The sequence below is a fragment of the Polypterus senegalus genome, chromosome 9 (genome assembly GCF_016835505.1).
Source record: "Polypterus senegalus isolate Bchr_013 chromosome 9, ASM1683550v1, whole genome shotgun sequence".
Taxonomy (NCBI): domain Eukaryota; kingdom Metazoa; phylum Chordata; class Cladistia; order Polypteriformes; family Polypteridae; genus Polypterus; species Polypterus senegalus.
The window spans coordinates 124806281-124826548 of NC_053162.1; the positions used below are offsets into that span (position 1 = coordinate 124806281).

The following is a 20268-nucleotide window of genomic DNA, read 5'->3' on the forward strand; positions in this document are numbered from 1 at the left end:
CACTTCTAGCTCTTCCGGGGGAATCCCGAGGCGTTCCCAGGCCAGACGGGAGACATAATCCCTCCAGTGTGTCCTGGGTCTTCCCCAGGGCCTCCTCCCAGTTGGAAGTGCCCGGAACACCGCACCAGGGAGGCGTCCAGGAGGCATCCTGATCAGATGCCCGAGCCACCTCATCTGACTCCTCTCGATACAGAGGAGCAGCAGTTCTACTCTGAGCCTCTCCTGGATGACTGAGCTTCTCGTCTTATCTTTAAGGGAAATCAGATGAAGCAAACAGGACAAGATCATCTGCAAAAAGCAGTGACCCAATACTGAGTCCACCAAACTGAATCCCCTAAACACCCTGGATGCACCTAGAAATTCTGTCCATAAATGTTATGAACAGAATTGGTGACAAAGGGCAGCCCTGGTGGAGTCCAACTTTTACTGGAAATGGGTTCGACTTACTACCAGCAATGCGGACCAAGCTCTGACACCGGTTGTACAGAGACCGAACAGCCCTTATCAGGGGTCTGGTACCCCATACTCCTGGAGCACCCCCCCACAGGGTGCCCGAGGGACACGGTCGAACGCCTTTTCCAAGTCAACAAAACACTTTTAGACTGCTTGGGCAAACTCCCATGCACCCTCCAGGACCCTGTTAAGAGTGTAACTGTTCCATGACCAGGAAGAAAACCACACCTGAATCTGAGGTTCGACTATCCGATGGACCCTCCTCTCCAGGACCCCTGAATAGACTTTTCCAGGGAGGCTGAGGAGTGTGATCCCTCTGTAGTTGGAACACACCCTCCGGTCCCCCTTCTTAAAGAGGGGGACCACCACCCCGGTCTGCCAAACCAGAGGCACTGTCCCCGATGTCCATGCGATGTTGCAGAGGCGTGTCGACCAAGACAGTCCTACAACATCCAGAGCCTTGAGGAACTCTGGGCGTATCTCATCCACTCCCGGGGCCCAGCCACCAAGGAGTTTTCTGACCACCTTGGTGACCTCAGTCCCAGAGATGGAGGAGCCCACCTCCGAGTCCCCAGGCTCTGCTTCCTCATTGGAAGGCATGTTAGTGGGATTGGTCTTCGTATTACTCTCCCCACCGACCCACAACGTACCGAGTCGAAGTCAGCAGCGCACCATCCCCACCATATACAGTGTTGACACTGCACTGCTTCCCCCTCCTGAGACGCCAGATGGTGGACCAAAATCTCCTCAAAGCCATCCAAAAGTTGTTCTCCATGGCCTCCCCAAACTCCTCCCACGCCCGAGTTTTTGCCTCAGCAATCACCGAAGCCGCATTCCGATTGGCCTGCCGGTACCTATTAGCTGCCTCTAGAGTCCCACAGGACAAAAGGGTCCTGTAGGACTCCTTCTTCAACTTGATGGCATCCCTCACCACCGGTGTCCACCAAGGGGTTCGGGGATTGCCGCCACAACAGGCACCGACCACCTTACGGCCACAGCTCCGGTCATCCGCCTTAACAATAGAGGCACGGAACATGGCCCATTCGGACTCTATGTCCCCCACCTCCCTCAGGACATGGTCAAAGTTCTTCCATAGGGAGCTGAAGCTACTTCTGACAGGGGAGTCTGCCAGGTGTTCCTAGCAGACCCTCACAATACGTTTGGGCCTACCAGGCCTGACCGGCATCCTCCCCCAACATTGAAGCCAACTCTCCACCGGGTGCTGATCAGTTGACAGCTCCGCCCCCTCTTCATCCGAGTGTCCAAGACATGTGGCCGCAAGGCCGATGACACGACCTGGTGCCAAGTGCACATATGAACACCCCTATGCTTGAACATGGTGTTCGTTATGGACAATCTATGACGAGCACAGAGGTCCAATAACAAAACGCCACTCGGTTCAGATCGGGGGGGGGGCATCCCATTCATGCCCTTCCAGGTCTCACTGTCATTGCCCACGTGAGCATTGAAGTCTCCCAGAAGAATGAGTGATTCCCCAGAAGGTATGCCCTCTAGCACCCCCTCCGGGCACTCCAAAAAGGGTGGGTACTCCAGACTGCTGTTTGGCGCATACGCACAAACAAAAGTTAGGACTCATCCTCCCACCCGAAGGCGGAGGGAGGCTACCCTCTCGTCCACCGGGGCAAACCCCAATGAAAAGGCTCCAAATTGGGGGGCAATAAGTATGCCCACACCCGCTCGGCGCCTCTCACTGTGGCAACTCCAGAGTGGTAGAGAGTCCGGCCCCTGTCAAGGAGATTGGTGCCAGAGTCCAAGCAGTGTGTCGAAGTGAGCCCGACTATATCAAGCCAGAACCTCTCGACCTCATGCACTAGCTCAGGCTCCTTCCCCTTCAGAGAGGTGCATTTCACGTCCCAAGAGCCAGCTGCTGTAGCCAAGGATTTGACCACCAAGGTCCCCGCCACCCAACTCACACTGCACCCGACCTCCTTGGCCCCTCACATAGGTGGTGAGCCCATGGGAAGTGGGACCCACGTTGCCTCCGGGCTGTGCCTGGCCGAGCCCCATGGGTGGCCCCGGTAACCCATTTCCAGGCGAGAGAAGACGCTGTCCAAAATTTTTATTCTTCATAGGAGGTTTGATGAACCGCATTTTGTCTCATCCCTCACCTAGGAACAGTTTGCCTTGGGTGACCCTACCAAGGGCGTAAAGCCCCGGACAACAGATCTCCTAGGATCACTGGTACATGCAAACCCCTCTACCACGATAAAGTGGCAGTTCGAGGGGGGAGTCTTAACAGCACTTACAGAATTTCAAAAGATCTCTGGTCTCAGAATTAAATATTTAAATAAAACTGCTCTTTCCAGTGAATTCTCAAGCATACGATATTAGATTGGACTCCTTCCTTTTTATCATTGCAGATCAGTTCAAATACCTAGGGGTAAATATCATAAGTATACATAAAGCTCTTTATCAACAAAATTTCGCTGGAAGAATTAACATCGTTACGATGAATTTCTTTCCTAAGCTTCTCTTTTTATTTCAAAACATTCCAATATACATCAGTAAATCATTTTTTAAGCAATTAAAGTCAACCATAACCTCATTTGTTTGGAACTCAAAACATCCACATATCCAAAGAGCGACCCTACGAAGACCTAAGGCAGAAGGTGGCATGGTTCTACCTAACTTTCAGTTTTATTACTGGGCAGCAAACATACAAGCTATAAAAAAACTGGACACAAATAGATGAACATACACAGGCTTGGTCCGCAATAGAAATAAAATCCTGCAGTACTTCTTTATATTCCCTGCTTTATGCCCCAATAAATGCAAGTTATCGCCAATATACTAATAACCCAATTGTGCTTCACTCATTCAGAATATGGAACCAATGCAGAAAGCATTTTAAGATGGAGAATTTTTTATCTGTGGCACCTCTGCATGAGAACCAGCTTTTTCAACCCTCGCAAATATATGCAGTTTTTAATATCTGGAAAAGATTTGGGATTAAATTACTTAGAAATCTTTATACAGACAACATCTTTGCATCCTATGAATAATTACATTCCAAATTTTACTTTCCAGCAACACATTTCTTTCACTATCTTCAAATTAGAAACTTTGTTAAACAGAACCTTCCCGATTTTCCTCATCTCGCACCTTCCTCTATGTTGGAAAAAATATTGCTCAGTTTCGAGTACTCAGACAACATTTCTGCAATATATGAAATTATTTTACAGTCCCTCCCTTTCAAAGATCCAAGAGGACCATGGGGAAAAGATCTCTCACTCAACATATCAGAGAAGGAGTGTAAGGTAGCAATGCAGAGAATGCTCCATATGCGCAAAGCATACAATTATTCAACTCAAAATTATATAATAATAATTCATTACATTTATATAGCGCTTTTCTCCGTACTCAAAGCGCTATGCACACAGGGAGGAACCGGGAAGCGAACCCACAATCTTCCACAGTCTGTCTACTGCAAAGCAGTAGCACTGCCACTGCGGCACCTGTGATACTGAACACTTCCATCCATCCATCCATTTTCTAACCCGCTGAATCCGAATACAGGGTCACGGGAGTCCGCTGGAGCCAAACCCAGCCAACACAGGGTACAAGGCAGGAACCAATCCTGGGCAGGGTGCCAACCCACCACAGGACACACACAAACACACCCACACACCAAGCACACACACTAGGGCCAATTTAGAATCACCAATCCACCTAACCTGCATGTCTTTGGATTGTGGGAGGAAACCGGTGTGCCCAGAGGAAACCCACGCAGACACGGGGAGAACAGCTGAACACATCTGTCTCGCTTAAAACTGTCCAGAATGTTTCCAGGGCAAGATCCAAACTGCGAACGCTACAATCAAGTCCCAGCCTCACTGGGTCACATGTTTTGGGCCGGCACCAAATTAACATCATTTTGGACAAAATTTTTAAAGTGCCTTTCAGACAGCCTTGGTGTCACAATCCCTCCTAACCCATTAACAGCTGCGTTTGGTGTTCTTCCAAATGGGCTTAAAGTGGAAAAGGACAAACAAACTGTGATTGCCTTCACTACACTATTAGTATACAGACTTATTTTGATAAACAAGAAGAATCCTAACTCTCCTTTTTTAAGTCAGTGGGTAACTGATGTTTTATATTATTTGAAATTGGAAAAAATCAAATTCTCAGCTAGAGGATCTGTGCAACTTTTTCAAAACCTGGCAGGATCTAATCAATAATATTTTAGAATAAGCTCCTAAAGCACTGAGGAAGTAATTCTCTTTGCATTTCTTTTTCTTCTCCATTTATCTTTATCCGCCTATTAAGCTCATCAATTTATGTATTTTTACAAGCTTTAAGTTTTGCTCCGTTGACCATGCTCTCTTTCTCTCTTTCTTGATCTATTTGTATGGAATGATTACAATAAAATCAATACCATTTAAAAGAAAAGGGGGAAAAAAAATAAAGTTGAACTAAAAACACTACCTTGTGGTGTGCCATTTTCTATTCTCATTTCTGCTGATGTTTCATTGACAACCTTAGGTCCTTTCAAAGTCCCTTATCACCCAAAATATTCTCCCCTTTAATCCTAGTTTGTATATTTAAATTAATAACCCATCTCTCCATAACATATTATATTTCCATGTCTTAAAAATACTGCAACAACTACAGTGGTGTGTAAAACTATTTGCCCCCTTCCTGATGTCTTATTCTTTTGCATGTTTGTCACACTAAAATGTTTCTGATCATCAAACACATTTAACCATTAGTCAAATATAACACAAGTAAACACAAAATGTTTATAACCTTTACCAGACTGATAGATCTTAATTACTTCTGTTGTCATTTGTTCCTGAATTTCTTTGGATCTTGGCATGATGTCTAGCTTTTGAGGTGCTTTTGGTCTACTTCTCTGTGTCAGGCAGCTCCTATTTAAGTGACTTCTTGATTGAAACAGGTGTGGCAGTAATCAGGCCTGGGGGTGGCTACGGAAATTGAACTCAGGTGTGATACACCACAGTTAGGTTATTTTTTAACAAGGGGGCAATTACTTTTTCACACAGGGCCATGTAGGTTTGGATTTTTTTTTTCTCCCTAAATAATAATAACCATCATTTAAAAACTGCATTTTGTGTTTACTTGTGTTATATTAGACTAATGGTTAAATGTGTTTGATGATCAGAAACATTTTGTGTGACAAACATGCAAAAGAATAAAATCAGGAAGGGGGCAAATAGTTTTTCACACCACTGTATCTCCTAGTTACTGAAGGCCTTCTTTATTTCAGATTTCAATCTCAAAATATGATCAGTTGTACTCGTGCCTTTACTAAATCCACTTTGAAATACTGTAATCAATTCCTATTTCTCCCAAAAAAACTGTAATCTGCTATTAATTATTCTTTCCATCAATTTGCTAAAATTTGATGTAAGTGCTATAGGCCTATATGAATAGAAGAATTTGATTCTTGCCTGGTTTCTCTATCGGTAATACTGCTGATTTTCCCATGCTTTTGGTAAAAGGCCTTTTATCTAATTAAGGAGTTATATTTTTCCTTCAGAAGTCGCTGATTTTAGTTCTACTAAAGTCAACTTGTCATTCACATAATTATTGTCTTCAGACCAATGCTTCAGAAACTAGTTATATTTCATAGTATGTTGATTTCTAATGTCTTTAAATTGTTCATTCAAATTTTAATTTTCAGCGACTTTTCTAAAAGTTTTTGCAAATATATTTGCTTTATCCATATCCCCTTTTATATACCCAAAATCAATTTTTAGACAATTCATCTTTCTTACTCAAGTATTTACCGTTCATTCTTTTTATCTTGTCCTACACTTCTTTAAAAGAAGACAAGCTGTGTATGATAGCTCAGCACTTAGTCTTCCTGTGCATCAACCTTTGACACTCCTGGGGAGGGGGGTTTTCTCTCAATAATCCAAATCACAGTGAACATCCCACATGGTTGGTTTTGTTTTAATTCACTTCCACGTTTACATAAGAATTCAAACAAGTGAACAGTAAATGTATCCTTACCACAAGTAAAATACTACCAGGCATATGCGATACAATTATTATTTCCAGATCCCCTTTGTTGTCACAAACGTGCATTGGAAACACAGGAAGTGCTGATCAATACTAGACAGCTATCTCAGTGGACATATTTGCTTTTTAACCTTTTCCTTCGTGCCCCATGCCCTCCCTTGTAAAGTGCCAGAGCAAGCAAGATATTTTTTTTAATCTGTAGAAAGTGTTTAATTTTACAATTCAATTTCATGTGGCATAGGCATGTATACCAGGTCTGTGAAGAAATTACTTCGACTTCAAAAATACCAAACTTATCCTTTAAGGTTAAATTTTGCATAATCTTTAGAAAGTTTCTTTTTTAAGAAAAGAACCTTAGACACATGAAATAATATACCAAGTAGTGTGGCAGAAAGTAGGACTTTAGAGACCTTCCAAACTCAACAATTTTACTTGGGTGAAATTAGGTGGATAGGATTGGTGAGCATTGTTGGGCTGAATGGCCTCCTCAAATAGTTTCTAATGTTCTAATGTTCTGTGGTGGTCATGGAGCTAAAAAAAATTACCACTTTTTCTTAAAATGCACTAACTGTAACTGCAGTTTTTTCATGCAAGAAAATCCATCAATGTACTGTATTTATTTATAATAAAATGTATACTGATAGTCATACATTAACATTCATTTGTGCTGTTATGCACCTGTTTACAGGTAAAAAGTATTCCATCAGCAAATACAAAATACTGAATTAGTGAATTCTTTTAATTTTCTTGTTTACAGGATTCATGTGAATCCCCTTTTTCTTGCTGCCAAAGAAAATGATGTGTCATCTATTAAGAAATTAATCAAGTGCCCCTCAACAGATATATATGAGAAAGGTATGGTTTGTATTTCAAAACATTCTGTATATTTAGGAGAAAATACTAATTTCTCTTTGCGTAATGGAAGTAATTGATTGGTCCATTTGTTTTTGCTCAGGTGCACTAGGAGAAACCGTGCTTCATATTGCTTCTTTGTTTGACAGCCTAGAAGCAGCTGTTGCTTTGATTGAGGCAGCACCTGATCTCATTAATAAACCCATTATTTCTGACTTTTCTGAAGGTAAGTGCAGACATGTTTTCAGTCCTGTATAAACATAATATGAGTGAGCAATCAGATATGCAATCTTAATATTACAGCAAAGTGGCTGAAATAGAAAGCTTGTTTAGGACATAATTCTAAGTACTGTTTAGTTTTGCTTTCTGTCGTCATATTTTATTTGATCTTCTGGTTAACATGTTTTAACTGACAAGTAGGATTACTTACTATCCCATAATGCAAGACAATTACTTTGTGACATTATATTATATTATTGATTTTTCAGGAGAGACTGCTCTCCATATTGCTGTGATGAATGAAAATATAAATCTTGTCCAAGAGCTGATTCGCAGAGGCGCTGATGTGGTCACCCCTCGGGCAACAGGCGAATGCCTTCCCAAGAGGAGACGGAATCTTGTGTATTTTGGTAAGATCCTTTATATCTTGAAAAAAACAAGCTCAAAAACCAAGCTCTGTTTGTAACTTGTTCAATGGTGAAGAATTTAGCAGTGATGCAAGAACTATCCTCTGACAGCCAAATGTAAATGTGACTTTTCATGGTCTGAAGTAGAAAGTGGCCTATTATAGTGCGATGTCTGCACTTTCTACTGAGGTACCTACTGTCAGCCAGTTGTCTCTTTTTGTGCTTAACATGAACTTTACAGTATATAAAAATGGATATAATCTTATAAATCCTCTATTGAACAAGAAAAAAACAGACATTCAAAAACTTTTTAGCAACCTAGTCCTAGTTTCCTCACTTCTTCTGTATCACTTCTTAATAGGGTGAGGTCTGGAGGCGAAATAAGACAGGAAGAGAACCGTAAAACCTCACAATAATAACTTCACCTTCAATTTAGAATTGAGTTTAATTTCAAAATGTTTACAAGCTAGAGAATGTAGTGTTTTTTGGAAAACGTTTATCCTAACCTGTTAATTTGCCTAACTAAAGCAGTTAATTAATAATTTAATAACTTTTAATTATGTTCTGTATAGTAATAGTCCTTACTTTCCAATATGGAAAGAATGTCTTTTATGCACATTTAGTTCATTTACACTAGGTTCTGATGCTTAGTATAAAATATGCTATTCTACTGTATTACAAATTCTGCACTAATCATCTCCTTGGTAGGCATATTGTGAGATGTCTTCGTGACAAAGAGTTTGAAGTATTTTTCATGAAAATGTTAAACAATAAGCAATTATTCAACCAAGTTAGTTACATTGTGAAAACAGTAACTACTTACCAGGATTTTATACTATCCAAATTAACTTAAAATTCTGATTGCTATTTGATTATGTAATAAATGTAACCGGTCTTGGAAAAAATAGTAGAATCAGTTCAAATGTTTGGGTTTGCATTTTATTTTTATTCTTGTCACTTTCTTATGCCTTCTTTGTGCTTTTGTCTTTGTCCAATTCCAGGTGAACACATTCTGACATTTGCAGCCTGCACAGGGAATGAAAAAATTGTTCGTTTACTGATTGACAATGGGGCAGATATAAGGGCTCAAGATCAACAAGGTGGGTTATATATTTACACTTCCTCTTTGATACTGTGTGATACTTCCCATTCATAGAATAAATAGTTTTTGACTATTATTTTATATAAAAAAAAACTATTGCAGATATTTATTATAGTTTTATGAAATATACATTAAAGTAATAACATTTTAAAATACACATTTATATCCCCACCATAAGATTGAGACCTTGGCATGGTGATGGAGTTTGGGTGGCTCAATGATTCTTACAGTAATGTTGTCTGGAGGTATATGCTTCTGATAGGAATACACGTAGAAAATTGACCTATTGGGAGGCACCATCCAAAGAAAATTTCATTAATGATCCTCATAATAGTTTCTATGAAATAAAAGAGAACCTCGTCTTGAACAGTGACACTGTGATCTACTCCTATCACCATGCCTATATAGAAGTAGTATTTGCTGGTGAGCCATTGGTGACTGGGTAACTTCTGGAGCCTCAGTCAGTTTCAGTCTCAAAAAGTGACAATGAACCACGACATTGACTCATCACCTAGAACATTAAGAATGAATGTCGAGTTCAATGTCAGTCAAGAGACAGGCAGTTCAGGTCTTCAAGTATGATCAAAAAATGCAACCATCAAGCAGATAGTATGCTCTGATGTCATTTGTTACTTTAACCTGCAATAAGTTTAGTTCAAATTTTTATTTTAATTCAAAAGAGGTTTTCATTTTAATTTTTGTGGTTCCCTTTGTGAACAGTAAGATCACCGCACACATATACTTTTATTTTAAATTAATTTTTTATACTTGCTGATGCTATGTTGTCAGTCTACTCAATTCAAGTCTTCTTATTTTGGTTATTTTTTTAACTGCTTTTAAAGTCACCGCTTGAGCTGTGTTAATAACAGAAATATAGATTAATGATTTTGCATGTATATTGTGCATTTCTATTTACATCAAATACTTAACAACTGTTAGAGCAACATGTGAAACCTGCATAGCTCACTCTGTGCCTAAATGGGGTGGATGATATTTAACAACAACACATTTATAGGAATAAACATTATGTGTAAAACACATAATCTTCTGTAGTCACATTCACACAGCCCGCACACATGAAAACTCCATAATGACCCTGACCAGGCTAGAAATCAAATCTGAATTCATGGTGCTGTGCTGCACTGCTCTGACCATGTTAAAACATCTTTACCAATAACCTGATTAAACTAAATGTATATGTGTAGCGTCAGTTCAGTTGATAGCATTGATTGCATGCTACACGTGTACTTAATCTATCACTGCAAGCAAGCAATATTTTAGTGAAATAAAGCAATTCTTTTTTTTTTCCTCTGAGTTGCGTGAATATATATATCCATAGCTACCATGTTCTGATCTACACATTAAGAAATTAGTAATTCAGGGGACTTTTTATTCTATCAATTTATACTGATTTAAACTATAGATATATTAGTATATTATTGTTTTTATTATTAATATATTAAAGTTACTGAATCCTTAATGTGATTAATTAACCAGATGACAAGGAGGAGAAGAAAACGAAAAACTCCTAAGATTGGTGCAGTAGGAGAAAAATTAACCTCTGGAGGACCACAGACAGAAGGCAGGAGTGATCACATCAAATAGTTTAGTTGTAATGGTGATCAGAATCTGAATCATAGAAGTTAGAATGACCTTGGCCAGCTGGTCACTCACCCTCCACTAGCCACAGTTGATAGAGTTAGCCCATTTGTGAATAAAGGTTTCCAAGGCCTCCTCATCCAGTATACATAAAGAAAGCAGTGGATTAAGGTCGGTTACATAGTTATATATCCAAAGAGCTAAACTTATAATCAGATCACTATGTAATGTTTTAATTACTGGAAAGACAGATTAAAATATTCTATTGGATTTAGGTCAGGCGAGTGTGGGGGCCAGTCAATGGTATCAGTTCATTCATCCTCCAGGAACTGCCTGCATACTCTCGCCACATTGCCATGCACCAGGAGGAACCCAGGACCCACTGCACCAGCATAGGGTCTGACAATGGGTCCAAGAATTTTATCCCGAAACTTAATGGTAATCAAGGTGCCATTGTCTAGCCTATAGAGGTCTGTGCATACCTCCATGGATATGCTTTCCCAGACGATCACTGACCCACCACCAAACTGGTCATGCTGAACAATGTTACAGGCAGTATAACGTTCTCCACGACTTTTCCAGACCCTTTCACATCTGTCAGCTGTGCTCACGGTGAACCTACTCTCATCTGTGAAAAGCACGGGGTGCCAGTGTTTGACCTGCCAATTCTGGTATTCTATGACAAATGCCAATTGAGCTCCACAGTGCCGGACACTGAGCACAGGGCCCACTAGGGGACATCGGGCCCTCAGGCCACCCTCATGAAGTCTGTTTCTGATTGTTTGGTGAGAGACATTCACAGCAGTGGCCTGCTGGAGGTCATTTTGTAGGGCTCTGGTCATGCTCATCCTATTCCTCCTTGCCCAAAGGAGCAGATACTGGTCTTGCTAATGGGTTAAGGACCTTCTATGGCCCTGTCCAGCTCTCATAGAGTAACTGCCTGTCTCCTGAAATCTCCTCCATGCCCTTGATACTGTTCTAGGAGACACAGCAAATCTTCTGGCAATGGCACGTATTGATGTGCCATCCTGGAGAAGGTGGACTGCCTGTGCAACCTCTGTAGGGTCCAGGTATCGCCTTGTACTAACAGTAGTGACACTGACCGTAGCCAAATGCAAAACCTGTGAAAAAACAATCAGAAAAGATGAGGAGGAAAAAATGTCAGTGGCCTCCACCTGTTAAACCATTCCTGTTTTGGGGGTTGTCTCATTGTTGCCCCTGTAGTGCACCTGTTGTTAATTTCATTAACACCAAAGCAGCTGAAACTGATTAACAACCCCCTCTGCCTCTTAACTGACCAGATCAATATCTCAGAAGTTTCGTTGATTTGATGCTATACTTTGATTAAAAAGTGTTCCATTAATTTTTTTGAAGAGTTTATTTTGTGCACACTTAGAGGCACAATTATGTGAAATGGTATTTGCAGACACCTATCTTTCATAATAAAGCTCTTAATATGGGTATGCGTCTCTTTTCATGTCCGTGCTGGCCCATTTCTGGTACTTATATACTCAGCAATCTCTCTGGGTATTCAGGGTTTATTTCATTCCTTTCCTCTAAATTTTCACTGCCTTTCAAAACTTTTTTCTTTTATCTACAGCTCGGTCTGCTCTCAAAGCATGTGGAATCCTTCTGTCATTCCCCATATCTCATTCATTTTTCAACAACCACTTTTCAATTAAAACCTGTATCTGTGCTGTTTGTGCATCTCTGGGATGCTCATAAAAAGCCAGTATGTGGGATTTAAATCTGCACTCCTCTTCTGTCATAAACTGGGATTAAATCTTTAAAGAAGTGAAAAACTGCTCCAGTAATATGAATCACCAGTTTATTCAATATAAAATTGTTCATACGATTTATACAACTCTTTTAAAACAACGTTTAATGAAGTTAGTCCAAGATCCAGTTTATAATTTATGCTCTCTGAAAGAGCCAGGCTACTTTTTCATATGTTTTGGTCCCAACTTCCTACCATATCACCTCTGTTTTCACCTCTTTTGCTAGTTTTGGATGTTTTTATTCCTTGCACAGCTTTTTTAGTTCTTGATTTTCTATTGTCCTCTTTTATATCCCCTAATAAGTAATTGATTTCTGTGAGTTCTTTAGCTGCTAAGATCCTTCTGGAATCTCTTCTGGAATCTCTCTGGAAAAAGCAAAACCAATGTCCAATACACTCTTTAAGGAACATATTTTAAAACTTTCTGCTGCTTATGTTAAGTTATCTTCTCCATCCACAATAACATCCTTAGAAAAAGGAAGTGGACTTATTTAAAAATTGCTTATTTTGTTGTAATAGGAATACGTAGGGCATGCTGCTAGCACTATGAAGGTGGAGTAGCTGCTGGTGGGAAGGGAATTTAATCTCTTTTTGTTGTTGCACATTTCTTATCCTGTTGTTGCTCTTTTTTTCTATCTTTAAAAATAATTTTTAAAATTGTTTCCAAAATATTTTAGTTTTAGTTAATGGAATTATTATTTTCTCCGTATTGACATGTTTAAATTTATTTATTTTTTTAATTTGAAAACACCGATAGCCAGCAATGACTCTTGATCTCAATGTGATCAAAAACCTTTGGAAAAAATTAAATCTGGTATTGGTCAAAGAAAGCATTCCAAAGCAGAACAAGTTTCAACTAAAGATTGGGAATACTAACAGCAAAAAAGTGCAAGAAGGAAATAGATGCCTAGAAAAAAATTGAAGGCTGTATTCCTCACCAAAACATGTTCAAATAAATATTATGGAAGGGTGCTTTTAGTAATGTTCTGGTCTTATTTTAATTTTCTTCTGTGAACATTAAACTACTGAACAGTTGAACAGATATCTTTATTTTTTATAATTTTGGACACCCAACTAAAATATTCTGATGATCAAAAGTTAGTGCATTTGCAATAATTTTTTAATTTATTGTACATGATAATACCTAAATTGCAAGCTTGCCAATAATATTGATCATAAAATTGATTGACTACACAAGCATGAATCTACAGAATGTACCTGAGCTCAATTTTGTATTGAGCAAAGGCTGTGAATACTTATGTACACGTGCTTCCTCAGTTTTTTATTTTTAATAAATTTGCAAAAACCTCAAGTAAACTATTTTCACATTGTCATTATGGGGTGTTGTGTGTAGAATTCTGAGGAAAAAAAATTATTTAATCCATTTTGGACTAAGGCTGTAACATAACAAAATGTGGAAAAAGTGATGCGCTGTGAATACTTTCCAGATGCACTGTAATTCATTTTGTGATTTTAGGCATCTGTTTCGACTTTGTTATGAAACAAAAATATGCATTGTATACTATAAATTCCAAAACATCAATTGAAATGTTTTAGTATAGAAGATCTAATACTTTGCCACTTACAAAGTCAAAATACCCCTTTCAGATGCAGGTTAGAAACCTTTCGTTTACCCCACATATGTACATATAGTGATTTCATTTTTCAACCAGTTTTCTGACATTAAAGAGTAATGTACATAGGTTTAACTCACCGTTGGATCATACTGTATTTAACAAACACATTTTTCATCTGTGTATCAGGTAATACAGTCTTGCATGTCCTGGTCTTTCAACCCAACAAGCTCAGATCCTGCCAAATATATGACTTAATTATGTCATATGACATGGAAGAAGACAGTAGAATGTCATTGGATATCATCCGGAACAATAAAGGATTGACTCCTTTGAAACTTGCTGCAGCTGAGGGTAACTCAATGGTTGGTATGATTTTTGATTTGATTTTTTTGTTTAAATGATGACATTAAATCAGCCAGTCACCATTTTACTGATTGCACTTTATATGAAATTCTGTTTATATTCTTATTTGTGACAAAACTGAGATGCTGGTTAAAGATGTTGCTCAGAGTTTTATTTATTTCTAAAGAAAATATTCAGTACTAGCATTAGACAGGATGTACTGCTGTTTCAGTGTGCTTGGGCTTTTTCTTCCTCTCCTACTGTGTCTTCTGTTTGGAGTTTGCCTGTTATCCTAGCTTCTTTGTCATCCAATGACCTGAAATAAAATTGCAGAAGATTTTCTGGTTATCTTTATACCCACTGTTTCCAGTAGTGCATGATATTTTGTAAAAAGATACAGGTTTTAAGCTAATAGATGGAAAATAAATGGAAAACTAATGTAAACAGTGGAAAACCATACAAGCATTACATATTCTAAAATCCCACTGGGGCCCATGAACTGAACTAATATGGCACATTCATTGTAATGTAATGTTCATAAAATACAGCATTACTAAGTTGCAATGCTTAGAAAATATATTTTTTGCATTTACAGTATGTAGCCTGAAAACGTTACTTTTTTAAAATTTTTTTTTTAAAGAACTGGTCAAGGTTGGTACAATATACCTTAGTCTGTCTAGTGATTTATTTTAAGCATTTTGTTTCTTTAAAAGAAGTCAGAATAGAAGAAACTACTGGAAGAGCATAGTGTCAACCACAGTTTTAAAGTTAAATTTCATCTTTTAGATGTTTCAGCATATAGTGAACAAACGTCGCATATTCCACTGTTTTTTGGGACCACGGTCATCATATCTCTATGATCTTTCAGAAATTGACTCGTGGGTAGATGACCACTCAGTATTGGAACTTATTATCTGCAGTGAAAAAAGAGAGGTACGATGGTGGTTTATTTATTTATTTATTGTTTTAATTATGTGCGCAATTCAGTGTCATAGTACCTCACCTTTCCAACAAGTATAGAATAAAATATTATTGATTTAATAGTGTATAACTTCTTATTCTCAGCCTCAATACTGTTCAAAAATATTAGTTTTCAAGTATCATATGCCTCCCAAGCTATCGTGTAGCCATTTTAATGCTGGCACATTCAAGTCTTATTTAAGAGTCCTGCCAGATTTCACATATTGTTTACCAAATATGTGAAACATTTCACTATTGTTAAAAACCAAAAACTTACAGTTGTTGCATTTCAGTGATTTTAAAAAAGGCACAGCAAATGAACTAACAGTGGGGGAGTGAAACACATTTTGAGGGTTTCATTAATTACAATATCAAACAAAATTGTTACAAGTTTATTGCAAATCAGCATGAGTTACTTCTAAAAATTACTCCATTATTCATATACTGTATAAGCATTTAACTGTATGCCTTTTTGTTTTTATATTTAGTGTTTGTGCCTTTAACTATTTTGTTTTGTAATTGAAAGCAAAATGGAAAAAGATCCCTTTTCACTGCCTGCATTAAAATAAGTCAATTTTATCAGTGACTTAAATTTAAAACAAGGCTTAAGGAACATGATATTTCTATGGAATGGTACCCTTCCAGGGGATAGTTCATGCCTTACACCCTATGCTTGCTAGAATAGTCCTCAGCCACCCATGACCCTGCTCAGGATTAAGTGGGTTTAGAAAATGATATGGTATGTTCAATCCTTCTCCTTCTCTGAACATTGAATTGCAGGATGATGAGAAAAAACTGTAGCTAAGCATTTAAACAACACTTTCTTTCTTTAATGGTAAGGATAGTGTCAGCGGTCAGTATTGAGAGAAGCTGATTCTTGTGGTTTTGGAATCAAGTAGGGATGTGTAATTAAGAATGGTCCTGATCTAATTATGCAGATCCAGATCATCTGGATGACTTTGATTTATGCGGGGACGATTCCACTTCGGCGCAGAGACAATTCTTCATGTCGTCAGTTCGCACACTTCTCGATGGTCTGGGATTTTTCGGGTGATTTTCTATGTAATAAACTTAATAAGTTATAGCGTAATGAAAATTGCATAATTTGATCTGGACCACCCTATACAAGGTATGCATAGCCCATTTGGCAGAGACTCGGGGTGAACATGCTATAAGGATAATGCCTCTCAGTGAATTTCCCAGAAGATAGTGGATACTTTTGGGTTAGGAAAGTCTTTTCAGCCTTGTTCTCTGTGTTTTCTGTGTGAATCTCACTAGGACAAAGTGGTATAGAAAGCTAGATCAACTGAGATTTCACTTACAACATCTGGATGGTGATTTGCAATGTAATTGTCATACTTAACATTTTTGTCATGCTGAGTACTCCATGTTCAATTATAACCGTATCTCTGAAACATTGTTTACATTGAAAACAGTAAAAATAGGCTGTGACTCCTGTAAGGCTAATTTAAAAAGTTAAGTAATAAAGCTCAGGCATAGAAAGTCTGAAGGTGTTCTTTTCTGAAATCTGCCCTTTCCATTCACTAAGAGGCATATTTGAATTTTAAATAGATCAATGTTGTGCAATTTCAAGTAAAAGGCATTATGTTGCCAGGTCCCAAACCATGTCTCCAAGATGATTTTAAGGAGTTTAGTTAGTATTACAGGCAGTTGCAATATCCAAGTGACTGCCTTTATAAATAGCATTTGACACCTTGTGGTAAACCTAAATACATTTTCATAACTTAATAGATGAGTAACAAATAATAATAAGGTAATGCTATTTCTTTCAGCCCCATTTTGCATACATATTACATAGGCATCTCCCTTCTGTCTATCAAAAAAATAATAATAATAATGCAATAAATAGGTGTCACCAATGAGTACATAAATGGCTTACAACATAAAATGAAGGCAGAAGTCACCTTTCAATATCCAAACGCAAGACTGTATTTATGATAATATTATGAATTTTAAATGATGGGAAATTTAAACAGTGGTGAGATTATAAAATAGAATTATATTTTTATATATTTAAATGTAGCTTCATTTTAAATTTCCTTTATATGGTGCATTTCTTCATATTGTTTTACATTTTTTTTTATCCCACTTACTACAACTCAGGATCACAAGGAGAGTATGTGCCTGTTCTAGCAGAATTCAGCAGAAGGCAGGAATCAGGGGTCAGATCATCAGTCCATCAAAAGACATACTGTACTTTCTTATAAGCTGGCCACATGACAATGATGACAATGACAATGATGAGTCCGCTTTAAACTCACTTCTTTGAAACCTGAGCACAAACCAGTATACTTAGTGTTTTCTTTAAAAAAAAAAAAAAGAGAAAGAGAGATTAAATACATTTAATGAGTGGGCTAGGTTTCAATCCATTCTTTTGAAGAACTGAGGCAGCAGAGCTAACCAATGTGCCACCTTCCCGCTTCTCTTATGTTGTGCATCTTATAAATGAATGATAATAATGTGTTTTAAAAATATGCATTCATCTTGGTCTCATCAGACCAGAGAATCTTATTTCTCACCATCTCAGAGTCCTTCAGGTGTCTTTTAGCAAACTCCAAGATAGAACTTTTTGGCCTTAACACTAGAATTACCAGAGCCTACGAAAAAACTCGTAATTCCGTCCCACCTTAAACTGCTTCTTAAATCCCTTCACACCTCTCCATAGCGCCCTTTGTCTTCTAAATGTGCTGATAAAGAGAAGCCGGCTATTCCATCCCCCCACCAATTTAGAACGTGCACGAACTTCTCTCAGCTCATGCCTTGATTGAGTATCTGGGAGTGAAGTGGAGTTTTAGAGTGAAATAATAGATCGTTGTTTGGAACACACGCATTTCATGTCTGTTCCGTTTCTACAGTAATCTGTGTCAACACATTGTTAAAACAGAAACTTTTTTATATTCTAGTAGTAGATGACAAAATGTAGGCATAAACTATATAATGTATGAAGCCTGAAGTCCAAATAGCAAAGAAACATTTTCACAAGAATAACACAATTGCACTTTTATTCAAACATATAACTGCAGAAAGAAAACGCCGCCTTAACATGCGACATTGACACCACTTTACTATAACTGACTCTGTGGTTCAATAGATACAGCCCCCGCTTGGGAATCAAGAGGTCACGGGTTCGATCCTGCGCCCCTCCCTTTTCAGAAGTAAACTGTTCTTAGTCTTACTGTTTTAGAATAAAAACATACTTTTGATTTCAGTCTGTAACAGCCGGTGCAATTTATGATCTTTGTAAAGGTTAGCTTTTTTTTTTTTTTATTCACTTTTCACTCTCTCAGTCGCGTTCAGAATCAATCCATACAACCCCATCTGACACGGCTGTTTTCACTAAAGACGCGCTATAGCTCTGCAGTGTACCACGATGCATACTAACGCGCCCACCCCCCCGGTTCTGACACACAAACGCTGGCGAAGCTGCCTTCTTCGTATCTCACCGTCACTTGCTTTTCTTTTTATTCAGTTTTATTGAGTGTTCCTGCCAGTCCCGCATGTTGCTGTATGCTTTTCTTTTGCACCCCATGACATGCAGAAGAAAGAATGGTAAAGACCAGTAACCCGGCTATATGCAATCATCAGACACTCTCCATCTGCCCGTTGTTTTGTTATACTTTTCAATACTTTTATACTGCTCAAGCGGGCATGCTCAAAAATACGTGTAATGCCACGAAAGTGCGCAGACACTTCATTTACGCAAACAAAACAAGTGCACTTTTATTCAAAACTACCTGTATAACCGAAGAAAAAAGAAAGCAAGATACAGTAGGCGATTGATACGACATCTTGCATGGTGCAATGCTAAGAAGTGAAGATTTTCATTCCGTGCTATATAAAATCATCACATTCAAATATTAACAGTTCCACACACCCAAGGACCGTCCTTCCTACATTTACGACCGTGTACTTGTTGCCGTGTACACACCTCTCTGTGCTATGGTTTCTGTTACACTGAATGAGCACCTGACGAAAGTGGGTGTGTGGGAACTGTTAATATTTGAATGTGATGATTTTATATAGCACGGAATGAAAATCTTCACTTCTTAGCATTGCACCGCAAGATGTCGTATCAATCGCCTACTGTATCTTGCTTTCTTTTTTCTTCGGTTATACAGGTAGTTTTGAATAAAAGTGCACTTGTTTTGTTTGCGAAATGAAGTGTCTGCGTGCACTTTTCGTGGCATTACACGTGTATTTTTGAGCATGCCCGCTTGAGCAGTATAAAAGTATTGAAAAGTATAACAAAACAACGGGCAGATGGAGAGTGTCTGATGATTGCATATAGCCCAACTTACTGCTCTTTACTATTCTCTCCTCTGCGTGCCCTGGAGTACAATAGAAACAGAATACAGACGCGCTATAGCTCTGTGCTGTACCATGATGCATACTAACGCACCCCCCACCCGGTTCTGACACACAGACGCTGGCGAAGCTGTCTTCTTCAGTATCTCACCGTCACTTGATTTTCTTTTTATTCAGTTTTATTGAGTGTTCCTGCCAGTCCGATCTGACGCTGTTCGTTTTCAAATAATATTGCATTAGTGCGATTATATTTTCACATATATTGTCTTTCTTTCAGGTGTGTAATAGAAACCACAGCATAGAGAAGTGTGTAAACTGCTTCTTACAGGAAAAGGCGATGGAAAAAGTGCACTTGAATAAAAGTGCACTTTTGTTATACTTTTACACCAATATATGTTCCTGTGTTTGAACGACACGGGCAGATGGGGAGTGTCTGATGATTGCATATAGCGCCGAAGTTACTGGTCTTTACCATTCTTTCTTCTGCATGTCATGGGGTGCAAAAGAAAAAGCATACAGCAACATGCGGGACTGGCAGGAACACTCAATAAAACTGAATAAAAAGAAAAGCAAGTGACGGTGAGATACGAAGAAGGCAGCTTCGCCAGCGTTTGTGTGTCAGAACCGGGGTGGGCGTTAGTATGCATC

General features: G+C 38.7%; 1 protein-coding gene across 3 annotated transcripts in view; it reads left to right on the forward strand.

The window, feature by feature from the left end:
- Positions 1-20268, forward strand: part of LOC120535723 (transient receptor potential cation channel subfamily V member 6-like) — a 111570-nt gene that overhangs the window by 20406 nt on the left and 70896 nt on the right. For 2 of the 3 annotated variants that reach the window (XM_039763748.1, XM_039763747.1), the window contains exons 3-8: positions 7217-7314; positions 7415-7537; positions 7800-7940; positions 8939-9037; positions 14179-14354; positions 15121-15267. In XM_039763748.1, coding sequence (XP_039619682.1) covers positions 7217-7314; positions 7415-7537; positions 7800-7940; positions 8939-9037; positions 14179-14354; positions 15121-15267 — 784 coding nt within the window. The remainder of the gene's footprint in view (positions 1-7216; positions 7315-7414; positions 7538-7799; positions 7941-8938; positions 9038-14178; positions 14355-15120; positions 15268-20268) is intronic. The other variant, XM_039763749.1, reaches the window with a different exon arrangement.